Here is a 16,266-nt window from a genome sequence, read left to right on the forward strand (position 1 = left end):
TATGAGTCAATCTTTGTCACCTACAGACGTTCTCCATCAGTGTTTTTAAGATGTTCAGTCATCCGTGAAAGACTTTCAACTGCATGAAACTGCGTGACAGGTGCTGTGCAGATAAAGCCTGTAACACAATAATAAAGAATACTTTCACAGAAAAGTTGTGTTTGTGGTGATTTTTTTAAATTATGTATATACGTACAAAAGGGAAACTTTAGTACTCAGTTCTAGCTTCATATGTCCTTTAAGGACTCTACTATAGCAGCTTTTGCAGGATTCACAATTTAGAAGAGTTCATCCTCTGTCTGAAACAACCTTTTTTAGCTCCTCCCCCTTTAAGGCAAGGCAAGGCAAGGCAAGTTTATTTGTATAGCACAATTCAACAACAAGGTGATTCAAAGTGCTTCAAAGTGGATTTGGTGCTTTATTCAAATGCAGCTGAGAACAGGTGAGTCTTCAACCTGGATTTAAATAAACTGAGTGTTTCAGCTGATCTGAGGCTTTCTGGGAGTTTGTTCCAGATATAAGGAGCATAAAAGCTGAATGCAGCTTCTCCGTGTCTGGTTCTGACTCTGGGAACTGATAAAAGACCGGATCCAGATGACCTGAGGGATCTGGATGGTTCATACTGGGTCAGGAGGTCATTGATGTATTTTGGTCCTAAACCATTCAGAGCTTTATAGGCCAGCATCAGAACTTTAAAGTCTATCCTCTGACGGACAGGCAGCCAGTGTAAAGACCTCAGAGCTGGACTGATGTGGTCCACTTTTTTGGTCTTAGTGAGGACTCGAGCAGCAGAGTTCTGAATGAGCTGTAGTTGTCTGACTGATTTTTTAGGTAGACCTGTAAAGATGCTGTTACAGTAATCAAGCCTACTAAAAATGAATGCATGGACTAGTTTTTCCAGGTCCTGTCGAGACATCAGATCTTTTATCCTTGAAATATTCTTGAGGTGATAGTAAGCTGACTTTGTTATTGTCTTAATGTGTTTTTCTAAGTTTAGGTCTGCATCCATCACTACACCCAAATTTCTCGCCTGGTTTGTGGTTTTTAGATGTATAGATTGAAGTTCTCTGGTGACCTGTAATCGTTTTTCTTTGGCGCCAAAGACTATTACCTCAGTTTTGTTTTTGTTTAGCTGGAGAAAATTGTGGCACAACCAGTCATTGATTTCCTCAATGCATTTAAGATCATATTTGATTTGCTACACGTCACAAGTAGAAGATCTGAACACCAGATTGATGGGGTGTCTTGGCTCACAGACAGAGTAGTGTGCCTGGGATAACCCTTTTTAATGATGTCATACAGAGCCAAGAATCAAAGTGTAATAAAGTGTTTGGAGCAGTCTGACAGGTTTGTATGTTTAATATGAGCATTCACCATTACAGGGTTTTTTTTTTTCATTCATACAGAAATTGTGGCTGCTCCACAAGAGGTTGTGACTTTCAACTAAAGGGAAATCATCCAAAAATACACAACTGTGTATTGAATTCTTAGAAATAACAGGAAACACACTCTCTGCCTTGACAATGTGTCTTAACTATGGTACTTATGCACAACGTCACACCTCCGCCCCCAAGATCTATTTTAAGCCAGAAAATCCTTCATGTTCCCCATATAATTATTTTAAGCAGATACATTTCTTTGATTAGTGGCTTTCACGCATAACCCTTCATGTAGTGTAGAACTACTATTACTAACAAATGAAAATAATAAAATTCAATATGCAATAACAACAGGCCGTTATTAGTGGGTGATGTACATTAAATATAGATATGCATTTATAATGTAGTGTTAGCGTTAAAGGAACTTGAATTACATAAAAACTATGTATTAAAAAAAGTGACCACTCATCATATTTCATACTTAGTTCAATCATTTCCTTAATCAATAAAGCTCAAATGCACAATTGTGTTTTTCATGAGTTGAAAATAAATAATCAACATGTTTTTTTTGTTTGTTTACTCAGACATCCTTTATTTGTGTCAGTTTATCTTTCAGTCAAATAATGTAAAGCAGAGTTTTTGTTGTTGTTGTTTTACTCAGGTTGATAAATCAACCACCAAAGACTGACTTTGAAAGATTTCACGCATGTGAAAAGTGACGTGTGGGGAAAAATTACTTCGAAACACCTGAACGTCTCACTTGCATTTAAGTGGTTTCTTTAAGAAAGGGGGGAAAACAGCTTCACCACATACCAGATTTTCATCTAGTAGAGGGACAGCCTGTGTGGTGTCAGTGAAGACAGTACGTCTAGATGAACATGATTAACTCTGTTACAAGGTTTAACGTGTTAACATGTTAGTTCTGCATATCTTTGTATAACCGATCAGAGTTTTTCTTGGCTTATTAGGGGCCTTTAACAGGTTATTATAAGCACAAATGATCTGCATGATAAACTCACATTTAAGAAAAATTTTATTTCTGTTTATTCCTCTTTGGGAAGGATCAAATGCTCTTTAAAATTATTTTAGTATGCATACAAAACCACGCGTAATAAATATTAGTATCCAGTTACAGTGTGGTAATTTAGCAGGCCCCTGTGATGTATAAATTAGATCGATCAAGCTCTCTTTCCTGCAACTGTTAATCTGAAATCAATCTGACTTTGTTCATTTAACTTGCACTTGTTTGCATTAAGATCCTGGCTTCCTGTAACCTTTAACCTTCACTCTTGTTCATGCTTCCTCAGTCGTTGTCACCTGGCTGGAACTCTGTCTTTGCAGCATTATACACCTGAATAGCACCCTCACTTTTCCTCTTGCTGTCATACTGTGTACCTCAAAACTAGGTTTCTGAAGTACAAAAGCACTGCTTTAAAAACCTGATTGTAACCAGGATGCAGATGTCCATTTAAAACCCTTCGACTGTCCCTTAATGTCTGTCAACAAGCAGCAAACCCCCGAATGCCAGTTTAGTTTCCTGTCTCCGACAAGCCAGCTGAAAAAAACTGACATCCTGCACATTTAATACCACAAAACACAGGAAGTTGTTGTTTTCATACCTCTGTGTGTATCTGTAGTGGGTAAAAGCTTGTCTGTGTGAAATGTAAACTTACTTTCAGGCCGCCTATTTTTCCCAACATCTGGTTAAGTTATCATGACAATATGAGCAATTCAGGTCAATTCAACTCAGTTTTACTTACATCGCACCAAATCACAACAACAGTTGCCTCAAGACATTTTGCATTGTAAAGTGAAGGTAAACTCTACAACAATACTGAGAAAACAACAACATGTCGTGTTAGTAAATAGGTCCAGACAGGCACACAGTTTATGGGTTTCCTGTCTAACATTCATGCTGCACATTCTTCCTGATTCCTGAAAGAAGAAATCCCTTATGAGTGTTTTTTACTAGTCATACATGAAGGATCATGAAGAATCAGGAAATTGGGCTGCCCATTAACTTCCACTGGGAGTCCAGTGGAAGTTAATGGGCAGTCCCAGCACAATTAGAAACTTTGTGACTGCAGCAGGCCTATCATATGTCGATAGGACAGAGTGCATCCAATTACTTAATGCAAAACCAGAATAATATGACTATACAGTCTGCCACCTGACAACAGAAAAAAAAATTCATAATTATTTAGTATGACTACTAACTTGGGGTTGTATGGTAAAGACGTACAGGACTGACTGTTAATGACACTCCAGCTCAAACGTCATTACTGAAATGAGTTGTTTATTTCTGGGGTGTTCCACAGGGCTCCATCCTTGGCTCCTTGTTGTTCTCCACTCACATGTCCACCCATAAATAAAGCATTCATTATCATTAAAAAACATCAGAAATAAGTCAGTTCTTTTCTGGTCATAACCAGAGATGGACGCGTTACTGTAATCTGAATACTTTTTTTAAGTAACGAGTAAAGGGAGTAAAGGGATTACTAATTAGATTACCGTTACTTTCCTGTAGGAACGCTGCATTACTGCGTTACTAAAACCGAGACTAAAACCGTGACTAAAACCGGGGTGGTGGTCCCCTTCTTAAAAATGGGGACCACCACCCCGGTCTGCCAGTCCAGGGGTGCCGCCCCTGATCTCCACGCAACATTGCAGAGGCGTGTCAGCCAAGACAGCCCTACAACATCCAGAGCCTTCAGGAACACGGGGTGGACACCAGGGGCTCTGTCACCAAGGACTTGTTTAACTGCCTCAGTGACATCACCCCTGGAAATTGGCGGGTCATCCCCCTCATCCCCAGACTCTGCTTCCTCCTCAGTGGGATTAAGGAGGTCCTCAAAGTATTCCTTCCACCGCCCGACAATTTTCTCAGTTGAAGTCAGCAGCGCTCCACCAGCACTATACACAGTGCAGGTAGAGCACCGCTTTCCCCTCCTGAGTCGCCTGACGGTTTGCCAGAATTTCTTCGAGGCAGTCCAAAAGTCTTTTTCCATGGCCTCTCCGAACTCCTACCACACCCGAGTTTTTGCTTTGGCCACTGCTTGAGTCGCATCCTGCTTGGCCTGTCGGTACCTGTCAGCTCCTTCCGAAGTCCCACAAGCTAACCAAGCCCAATAGGACTCCTTCTTCAGCCTGGCGGCTCCCTTCACCTCTGGTGTCCACCATTTGGTTCGGGGGTTACCACCATGACAGGCACCAACCACCTTGTGGCCGTAGCTCATTGCAGCAGCTTCGCCAAAGAACATGCTGAACATGGTCCATTCGGTCTCAATGTCCCCAGTCTCCCTTGGAATACTGTTGAAGTTCTGCCGGAGGTGTATGTTGAAGATCTCGCGGACTGGGGCCTCTGCAAGGCATTCCCAGCACACCCTCACTACACGTTTAGGCACGCCGGGTCTGTCCAGTGTCCTCCTCCGCCACCTGATCCAATACACCACCAGGTGGTGATCAGTTGACAGCTTAGCCCCTCTCTTTACCCGACTGCCCAGAACATATGGTCGCAGGTCTGGTGATACGATAACAAAATCGATCATCGACCTGTGGCCTAGGGCGTCCTGGTGCCACGTGCACTTATGGACAGTCTTATGATCGAACAACTCCAGTTTCAACTCCAGACTGAAAGAGAGTCCAGCCCCTCTCCAGGAGGCTGGTTCCAGAGCCCAAGCCATGTGTAGAGGTGAGCCCGACTATATCTAGCCGGTACCTCTCAACCTCACGCACTAACTCAAGCTCCTTCCTCACCAGAGAGGTGACATTCCATGTCCCAATTGCCAGTCTTGGTAGCCGGGGATCAGTCCGCCAGGGCCTCCGCTCCTGGCCACTGCCCAGCACACAATGCACCCAACGGCGCCTCCTGTGGGTGGTGGGCCTGCGGGAGGATGGGCCCATGTCCCCTTTTCGGGCTATGCCCGGTCGGGCCCCATGGACTAAGGCCCGGCCACCAGACACTCGCCCTGAGGCACCCTCCCCGGGCCTGGCTCCAGGGTGGGGCCCCGGTAACCCTATCCCGGGCAGGGTAAACTGTTCCCTTGATGTTTTCCTCATAAGGGTCTTCTGAGAAGTGTCTTATCTTTTCACTTTGAAGCTGGTTTTGTGCTCTCTGCAGAATCAACTTCACTTTATGTCCCCTGACCGTGGATCCATGGTGCAAACTCTTGGGAATAAGTCTGCTCTGTCTGCGTTTGAGGTTAAAGTGGAGGTGGTTTCCATAATCTGCTAGTTTTCTTGATTCCCTTTCATATCACAGCAGTTCAAGAATGTTCCTCCCAAAGTGCATGGTAATATGTCTGTATAGGTTCTCATTCATCCAGGTCATAGTAATCTAAGGAGTTTAGAAAGAAAGCAACTGGACTTCTTTAAATTCCTGGGAATCTCTGCCATTTGGTCTTAAAACTGAAAACACTTCAAAAAAAATGAGGGTTAAAACAATTTCAAGAAACTTAAGGAAGTTCAGTCACTTTTCAGATGATGTTTACTGAACACATCATAGAAAATCCAACTCTGACTCAAATGCAACAACCTGCTTGTTTAACAGTTAAACAAGCAGGTTGCTGCATTTGATGGTGCATTAATTAGAAAGCCTCTGTGATGCAGAGCAGCTGTAACTGTGAAGTGAATCTTCTGAAAAGTCTACCAATTAAAACCTTTTACAACATACACATTTTTCATGCTGGGTTATGTTGACTGGCTCGAGCAGAATAAGTGCAGAGTCCTCAACATTTTTTCTGGTGCGCCGACCTTTAGAAGCTAAACAAAGATTACTTTCTGACCCATTATTAATACAAAATTATCACCCAAGTTAATATTATTTTAGCAGCAGCCACCACAAGTTTGCCCTGTCTATCACATTGCAGCTGCTGTGGCTTCCACCCACAATTTGAAAACCACTGAACTAAACATTGTTGATCAGTGAATTTCACTTTATAAGCTAATCTGCGCTTCCCTTTTTACTCATTTCTCAACATTCAGTGTCTAAAATTAGCTACTAAAATATATGCGGGGGTTTTACTCGGACACTCGCAAGGCTGAAATGGTTGCAGTCAAAGCTTTTTCTGACTGTGTAACAATTGAACTAACTTGTGATTTATTTTCTTCGGTAAGCTCTTTCTCTAACTTTGGTAGGTTCGTCTTTGATCTGATCATGTTAAGTCATTGTCAGATCAGCATCTTCATCTGCTCGTTTTCCAACACTAGGCATGTTTAACAAGGATCTCTCAATGACACCCTGGCACAAATACACTCAGATGCATCTGCAGCAAGCTGAGATAAGGAGGGCTGGGTTTCCTTCTTCCTCTGAGCTCCAGGAGGGAAATTATAGCCTCTAAAGACACGTTGGGTCACAGACCTGCCTCGACTGCTGTCCACAATGATCCTCTACCTGCTCTTGCCTGCTTTTGTCCTCGGTATGTGTTTGCCTTCACTTGAGAGTTTTTCTTTAGATTTTGTGGACATTTCCTGCTTTTTGGATTTGCTTTAACATTTCCATGAATTGTTTTCCCCCTGTGTGGGGGCGTAATGAAGGAAACAGCAGAGGCAAATGAAAGTCAGAGTGAGAGCATTCCTTTTAAAAGTGGCCCGACTGGCATAGCTGATCGTAAGGAACATCTTTGAATTTGTTGTTTGCAGGTACTGTGACATCACAATCAGCCAACAGCACAGCGGGACAGCTCGATGAAGTTGTGAGGAACCAAACATTCAACAGTAAGTTCATTTCTTACTTAAAATACTTTGTACAACAGTGTCAAACACGGAAGTGGAGGCCAGAAATAGACCATCAAAGGCTCCATTTTGGTCTGGTGAATGGTTTACTCTTGTTTTTCCATTAGAAAAATGCAACTGTTGCCTATAAATTGTAACATAAATCTGATGACAGTAGACTGTAACCTTTGAGGTGTTTTATAAACAGATTGCTCATAAAATGCAGCAACATAATTAAACAAGTAAGAAAACGTGCTGTCTGGCAAATTCATTACCTTATCAATATTTTTACACCCTTTTTGATGTTTGTAAACACTGATGATGTGTTTTGAGGACAGAGCGCACCTGACTGCAGAAAGTGACTGATCTCCAGTAGTGTATCTGAAAAGATGGCATCTATACAAACTAAATGCACACAAATGTTTTCATTCATACATTTATGCATTTAATGCTCTTGTCCAAGATGTCACAGGTCACATCCAGGATATTTAATACAGATATTTACTGATTTCTTTCTGTGTAACAGACCAACATACTGTATAAGACATGGGCTGTGATTAACACATCTAATTGCAAAACTGCAGAATATATTCATAATCATTTAAATGCCACTAGGATTAAAAGAAACCTGTCCAACACAGCACATGTAATGACTGGATCCTGTGTTGGACAGATTTGGATGCTTGAGTGATCACAAAAAGTGTGTTATACTAGCTAGCCAAAGAGCAATTCAAAAAACCAGTTCATCCTGCTCAGAACAGGGTTACAAAGCTCCAGCCCTGGGCCAGGTTTATGGGCTCAAACCAAACACTTGGTGGCCTTAGACCATGAGACAAAGCCAACCCAGCCTAACAGAGAGGCATGGGCCCACGATGCAGGAGGGGGCGATAGAGGTTTGGTGCACTGTACCTTGGATTGTCTAAATAATTGCAGAGCGTTTTGTTCCAGCCTTTTCAGTGGGAGAAACATTTCGCCACTCATCCAAGTGACTTCTTCAGTTACTGACAGGACTGCTTTGATACGGTGATTTTGATAAATGACATGCAACTGTCTTCATAATGGACAGAATAAATAAGTGATTAAGTCAGCCAGGAAGCCAGGAAATTGTCTGCTTGAGACACAGATCAAGGCAGTTGGGAACTATTTTTTCATAGACTTGGAAACATCTAGTTGTTTTGCAGCAGAGGGAATTACCCCCTTCTGAACATAAGGAAGAATGCAGATTTAAAGGAATTTTGTATTGTTGTAAGTCCACCAATTACATATCTGTTTCTAAACAGGACTTATTGATGCATAAATCAAATTTAAATGCAAAACGTTTTCCACTTTGGATAAACAACCATTATGAATTCAAGGTGCAATAATACCTAGAGTGAAACAAAATGTTTTGCCTGCAGGTACACTGAAACCAAAGAATGTGACATCCACATTTTACGAAGAGAAGAAGGCGGTCGAGGAAAAACTGCAAAGTAACCAAGGTTCTGTTATCGCAGAAGGTGAAGGTAAGTTAATGATTATCAGCGCGTCTTATTTACGTGCTTTGCATATAGTGCAGATTAAACATGAAAAATTTGTCGGAGAGTCAGCTTCTGTTTTCTACGTGTGTCCTCCTTTTAGTTCATATGTGTCAGAAAAATCTTTGATTACTTTGCAGAGAGTTTCCAGGATGAGGAAAATAAAATTACTGGGGAAAACTGTGATTGGAAGTCACTGCAATTCTTCAGTTCCACCTACTGTGGTGAAAATTTTCACCAGGACATGTGGAATATCGGCAGAGATAACTGGTGTGTCCAGGAACGTTTCATCGGGTAACTGAATAAATATATCCACAAACCTCCATGTTTAACACACTGAATAATACTCGTTATGCATTTAAAAACTCAATATTCTGAAGGACAAAACAGCATGATTAGAATTATTGCTGAGAAATATGTAATCATCTTTTCTGGACTTCTTTGCATTAATTTTCAGTATTAAAGAAACATGACGTGACCTTTTAATCTTTATTCTTCAGAAAATCTTCAAAAAGCACAAAGATTCAGGGTAGTAGTGCTGTTTCACTAAAATCTATGTCATAGACATGAAACTGGTGAAGTTTTGCTCCTGAAACTGTAAAATATTCCATAATTCTGGTCTATAGAGTGTTGAATAACAGGCTAATAAAATACTAGAATTTCACTCACAAAAGTTATAAATGTTTTGGACAGCCTCACATATTCAATTTTAAAGAGTCAATTCGATTAAAAATTCTTCAAAAGGCACCAAAAACATAAACTGGATGGAAATTTCACATATTTGAACGTGAGTGTTTCTGGGGATTGACTCACTTTTGGTGCCAGCCCCATGTGGCCACTCGAGGAACTGCAGTGGGATGCTGCCACAGATGGGCTCTATAGGGCCCCCTTTAATATTTATGGAATGTAATTATGGGAATAAGAAAACACATCAATACCCAGTCAATTTTAATTAAAAAAAAATGTCCATACTTACATACAGAGCTTTAAAAGGAAATGGTAATGGACGGGTTGTTTTAAAGCGCTTTGCTACTCTGAGCACAAAACTTGCCTCTTTTATCCAAGCACCTTTTTCTATGCTCTTTCTGTCTAAGGCCATATCCACACTAAATAGTTTTTGTTTGAAAACGCATCTTTTTCTCTCCGTTTTGACCTTCCGTCCACACTGCGATGGCGTTTTTGGTCAAGGAAAACTGAGATTTAAAATGTTCTCCAAAGTGGGTAAATTTAAAAAGACAGTTTTCGAGTCGCAGTGGGGACGAAAATGGAGCCTTTTGAAAACGATGAAGCATTTTAGTCATGTGATGCAGTCACGTGACCAATTCAACTAAGATGGTGGACAGCAGCTGTTTTGTTTGCTCTCAGTTTTGACAGCCCTATTAAAGATTAATATCAGTCTGTACATGCTCCAGATAGCTTTTCTTCAAATTCTTTAATTCTGACTTGGTTTCGGTACTTTGTACTCTTGTGTTACTTGCAGCGTTGTCAGTCCTTTTAAAAAATTTTGCGCTTTTTCTCGACATTTTGCCGCGACGTTTCAAAGAGCCGTAAAGTAAATAAACGGCAGACGGAAATGATGCAGGTCAAATCGTCTTTTTTCAGTCGTTTCAACTGAACTCTTCGGAAACGAGGGAAAAACTATGGTGTGGATGCTGAGCGTTTTTAGACGAAAACACATTTTTCAAATTTATCTGGATTAGACGTAGCCTAACATTCACACACACATATATACTCAGATGGATGCATCAGAGAGCAACTTGGTTAGTATCGTTCCCAAGGGTATTTGGCATGCAGACTGGAACAGAGAGGGATCAAAGCGCCAACCTTCCAATTAGAACAAGCCTGAAGACTAGGTGAGGACAGAGGTGTTTTTACATGTACATTGTACATGTATGTCTGTGAAGGTTCTCAGTCATCCAGGTCATCGTAGTCAAAGGAGCTTGCAAAGAAAAGCGTCTGGACTTCTTTAAGTTGCTTGAAGACGTTTCACCTCTCATGCGAGAAGCTTCTTCAGTTCTAAGGTCAAATGGTGGAGAGTCCCAGATATAAACCTAGTGGGAGAGACCCCCCACAGAGGGACAAAAGGACCCCCTGATGATCCTTTAATCGCCTGAGCCAAGGTGGGAAACTGGGCGTGGGTCCCAATCAGCCAGAGTTTCGGGTGTGTTCATTGTGAAACCTGGCCCCACCTTATCATGCGAATTCCTGAGGTCAGATGGCCCAGGATGTGAGTGGGCGTTAAGGCGTCTGGGAAGGGACCTCAAAACTGGATTATAGATGGCAGAGAGTTGGTGTCGTAAACCCCCGCCTCTGTTCAAAGATGGTCGCTCACAGTGGACATAGAGGGCTTCTTTCACTCCTCTTTCAAACCATCTGTCCTCTCTGTCCAAAATGTGAACATTGGCATCCTCGAAAGAGTGTCCTTTATCCTTAAGATGCAGATGGACTGCTGAGTGACATTGTACATGTAATTCAACAATCATGAACTAATGAAAAATTAAAAATAATTGTCAGAGTGCAAAGTCAGTGTTAACAGTTTACATGCCAAATGTACCTTAGTATCAAAGTACTCCTGTCAGTGACATCAACAGTTGGCCTCAGCAGGCCATAACTGTCCACGTGCAGGAAGGAAAGCATGCAGAGAGTGTTTACCTCAAGCCCCATTTCTTCTGAAGTGGTCCATAGTTCCTGCAAGCTAACCTCTCGCTTATTTTCTTCATCTCTCACTTTACTCTGCAGCTTGTTCTTTCGTTCAGTTTCCAGTGGCAAAAATTTTTCCTTTCAACTTTATTTATACAGCGCCAAATCACAACAACAATTGGTGCTTCATATTCTAAGGTAGACCCTACAATAATACATGACACCAAATGAATAATTAAACAATATTTTTGTGATAAACTTTGATCAACTGATGTCATTTTCAGTTGACTCGACATACCGGATGAATGTCTGCAGTACCCCTTTTGACCTCTAACCAGAGGGGCGCTGTTTCATTTGTTAAATAGAACAAAATGAAACATGCATGCTAGTAGCAGTAGTAGTTTTTTAAGAAGTTAAAAATTCATATATGTATTTAAATATATATATATATATATATATATATATATATATATATATATATATATATATATATATATATATATATATATATAAATCCCCACTTGCCCCTGTGGGTGGTCAATCCTTCAAGCTCGAGTCCTCTACCAGAGGCCTGGGAGCTTGAGGGTCCTGTGCAGTATCATAGCTGTTCCTAGGACTGCGCTCTTCTAGACAGAGATCTCCGATGTTGTTCCCGGGATCTGCTGGAGCCACTCGCCTAGCTTGGGAGTCACTGCAAAAAGTTTTTTGGCTTTGAATATCCAACCTTGGAATTTTCAGATCATCTGAAGGTTTACTCAAATGAAAGCATGTGTTTTAGAGAATGACTGTTCAATGAAGTGCTTAACAACTCCTGACATGTGACTTTTGTGAGCGTCATCTGGGTGTAAATTTTGATCTTAAAAGTCACTGGCTACTACAGTTTTTAAATATATGTGGAAATACTCAAATATAGTAGTGTTTGCTTTGGTTCTTTACTGTAAAACAGTGATCATATCATCTAAATTACAAAGTAAGTAGGAAAGAAGTCAAAAAGCCCATTAGGTCGATAACAAGTCACAAAGGGAAATATTCAACATCCAAACAGGCTTAAAGAGAACGAGTGCCTCTCCTGCCGAAGGGTTAATATGAGCAGTGGTCTCTTCCTTCAGCCCACTCTCTCCTCTGTTTAATTTCAAACAGGAAGCAGTTTAACCACAACAGTTTTTCTCAAGGTTGATTTGCTGCTCAGTTTCAGTGCCTGGGGGTCCAGCACAACAGTTTCATCTCATAATCTTAAAATCTATGTTTTTATAATTTCTTATGAAATATGCCGCCACCCCACACAAAAGCATATCAAATTAAAAGTTATTGGTGTATGTTTGTGATAAAAACTAAGAAATTAAATGTTATGGGAGGTTTTTGGATGATGAAAGAAAATCGTCAGCTTTAAAGGAACTAAATCAACAGAAAAATTTAAAACTTTAGGGAACCAGAACTAGACAAACACAGCATAGAGGGAGATCGCAACAAGGGACAGAAGGAAACTAAGGACGTATGTGAGATGTAAGAGTGGCTACACCCATATTTTATGTGCTGTTTTGTTTTTGTTTTTATATCTGACTCTGTTGAGGTTTCTACTTTTTTACGTACTTTTGCTGCATTCAAGTCAAATTGTGACTGCAGGCTCAATAAGACACTTTCAAACATTGCAAGTTTCATACTTTAACTGATGAAAAAACAAATACAAGTACATTAACACATTTGAGCAAATATTCTTCATTATCAGAGGAGTTGTTTCACCCCCATCATTAACTTTTCTCCATCTATTGCAGAGCTTACAGTGACCTAACACACTGCGTGGAATTTCTGGCTAATATTACCAGCTGTTTCTTCCCAAACCCTGATATTCAAGACTTCTTTATCGACATCCATTTGAAATTTTTCCAGAACTGCACCAATGAGAATGATCCGATGACTGAAGATGCCCCTCAGAAGGTGGTGATTGGCCTCACTCTCCTTTCTGTGAGCTTCATCCCCATCATGGTTTATATGGTTGCTCGGAGTTAGACGTGCACTTGTTGTACACAAGAATTTACTCCAGAGGCTGATGTGTGTATTTTTTTTAACAAGATTTAAGTCATACATTTAAATGTGGTTAAAAATGTGCTTTGTTAAATCATCTTGTGTTTTTACGAGTATTGTAACACTTTCACTTTGCGTGGTAGACATCAGCAGCTATGCATAAGCGCTTGAAAGACAATTTGGCTGAGATGTTATGAACATGATGTTTAAAAAACAATGATACAGCACTGAGTTTGCTATTTTGTTTCATTTTTGTCTAACTGACAAATATGCAACATATTTAATTGCATAGTTTGACTGTGTAATCTATATAGAGGGAAAATGTATATGCAAATAAACTATACTACCTAAAATAACATCTTTTTTGTGTCTATATATAACATATGAGTCTGTGTTTTTTTCAGTGTAACTGGAAGAAAGACAGATTTTTTCCCCCAAAATGTCACCCTAAGAATAATAATAACAAACAAAAAAGTATTTACATGATACTCGTGTAGTTCTGCAAGAATTTTTGTCATTTATCACAGACCAAAAAGTTTATTTATGGACACTTTTTAAAACCACTAAGGCTTCCAACTTCCGCCACTAACCACTCCTCAAAGCACCTGACCATATCGTTCCACCAAATTGCGCTGGTCAACATATGTCACCCCCCTGCACCATCACAAGGTGGTGATTCATCGAGGCCTCCTCAGGAACTGGAAGGACCCACAAACCAGACTCAACAACGTGTTTTAAGTTGAACTGTATTGATCTTTATTGTGGCAAAGTGTTTTTAAGAAACTGGGAGCAGGCAGGCTGAGTGTGGATCACAGATGTTTAGGAAGTTCAGGTGGTGATGTGGAGTGGAGTTGTTCCCAAACTGCAGGTAAATCTATGTGTGATCTTTGATTGTGAAGTCTTCAGACAGGTTGCTAACTGGGGCGACCTAAAGCCCCTTTTCCTTTTGAACCTACTCGGATCGACTTGCCGTGGATCAACACGACTCAACTCAGATCGACTGGTTTTCCATTAAAACCCAGTGTGCGTGTTTGCCATCATAGCTACGGGTCTGGGTGTGATTGATTAATATGCAACACGAGTGCTACAACAATGGTGGACAGTGAGGCAAGAATATACCTGCTGCTTGGTCTGTGGCTTTTCGTCAGTCTCGGGGACCACAGTGGGGTTTTGCAACCATTTGCCCCATTGTTTTTGTTTCAAAAATGGTGGTTTTAATTTTTGTGAATGAGACACTTTCATGACTCGTCAACTGACTCGACCAGCAAATCGGTGGCATGCCGTGTGACAACTTCACATTTTACTACTTAGTAGGTACCAAGCAGGTATGTTTTAGTACCTGCTTGGCACCCGGGACAAACAGGTACTAAAACGTACCTGGTACCAGGTACTATGACCTAATGGAAAACCCTGAAAACCATGGCAAACCGTGATGAGTCCAAGTAGGTACTAATGGAAAAGAGGCTTAAGAGTCTTACTTGTAGCCTGATGATTCAATATATCAATGGGTGAGGAAGGGCTGACCCAGAGAGAGACAGAGAAGAAGAGAGAGAGAAGGGAAAAGGGAAGAAGAAAACAAAAACCCAGACCCACTCGGTTCATAACACCTAGGATGAGTTGCTGGGGCATTTAGTATTTCTTGTTTATAGAACCCTATAAAAGGTTAAAGATGTGGTTTACGTGCCCTAGGAATCATAAAGACACAAGAACAACCTTTCTTTAGCACATTTTTTAAATTTAATCCAGGTCATCTCAGAGGAAAACCACAGTTTCTTTCTGCACACCTACAGCACCCAAAACCACACACCAAGCCAACCCTCCCTTTTCTGTTCACCTAAGAAAATCCCAACGAAAGTTTATGGTGAGTTCAGTGATACCATTGTGCCCAACAAAAGAAAGTTCAGCAGCCGAAAATTAACCAGTGGTCTGCCAGGGAACCGTTGCACCACCTGTCCTTACATTTGTAGCCTGATGACTTTGTATTTACTGTTTCTAGAACATTATAAAAGGTTAAAGCAGCTGTTTAGATGCCCTTCTTAATGAGTGGACACTTTGTACATTCAATTACATTCTTCTGCTACTATGAAATACTGATGTCTTTGTCTTGCAACAACTTCTGGAGGGGGCTCAAATACTGATGGGACTATGGACCAAGTCAATATGGCACTGCTAAAACTGCTAACTTTGAAGAACATAAAGGATATGTTCATTGTTCATAAAGGTGTGGCAGAACCCCCCCCCCCCAATCTCAAACAGGAATATTAGATCAATCCAGAAACATTGAGAGCCGGAAAAAAAACGAAGACACGGTCTACTTTATAAAGACAGAGGGACACATAAAAAGGAATAGATTAACTCAGACACTATAAGTAGCAGGTAAATAAGAGAAGAGGGAAGTGAACACACAGAAAACCACACAAGGATCTGAATTCCAAAATAAAAGAGGAAGTAAAAGTCAGCTTCAAAGTTTAAACAAAGAGATCTGAAGTGGAGATAAAATTCAAGAACCAAACTGTGACATTTATTGACTTCAAAAAACCTTTTTTACATAAATCGACATCAAACAAAATCTGGAACCAAAAAAATTACATATATTACATTTTGTTGCTCTGTGCTCCATCACCCACACACAAGCTGGATTTTAGGCCTTTGTTTCATGTTGGAGCTGAACTGAGGGATCTCAGTCTGCTTGACGAAAGAGACCGGTCGCATATGTTACACATTTGATAAGTTACTTTTAATTGAAACATCCTAAATAACTTTTTACAACTGTATATGTGCATTTAATAGCGGGAATGAGGATCAGCACCTCCAAATCTGAGGCCATGGTTCTCAGCCGGAAAAGGGTGGAGTGCCCACTCCAGGTCGGGGATGATTTCCTGCCACAAGTGGAGGAGTTCAAGTATCTCGGGGTCTTGTTTGCGAGTGATGGGAGAAGGGAGCCGGAGATCGACACACGGATTGGTGCGGCGGCTGCAGTGATGCGGACGCTGCACCGG

General features: G+C 40.8%; 1 protein-coding gene across 1 annotated transcript; it reads left to right on the plus strand.

The window, feature by feature from the left end:
* The first annotated feature begins 6,668 nt into the window (after positions 1 to 6,668).
* LOC308391002 (uncharacterized protein) lies at positions 6,669 to 13,605 on the plus strand. Its single transcript, XM_080873415.1, has 5 exons — positions 6,669 to 6,796; positions 7,020 to 7,094; positions 8,489 to 8,593; positions 8,746 to 8,899; positions 13,018 to 13,605. Exons 1-5 carry the CDS (start codon positions 6,760 to 6,762, stop codon positions 13,250 to 13,252), a joined length of 606 nt encoding a protein of 201 aa, XP_080729541.1. The 5' UTR covers positions 6,669 to 6,759; the 3' UTR covers positions 13,253 to 13,605.
* The last annotated feature ends 2,661 nt before the right edge of the window (positions 13,606 to 16,266 follow it).

This window comes from Rhamphochromis sp. 'chilingali', assembly GCF_963969265.1.
Source record: "Rhamphochromis sp. 'chilingali' genome assembly, chromosome: 22".
NCBI classification, from domain to species: Eukaryota; Metazoa; Chordata; class Actinopteri; order Cichliformes; family Cichlidae; genus Rhamphochromis; species Rhamphochromis sp. 'chilingali'.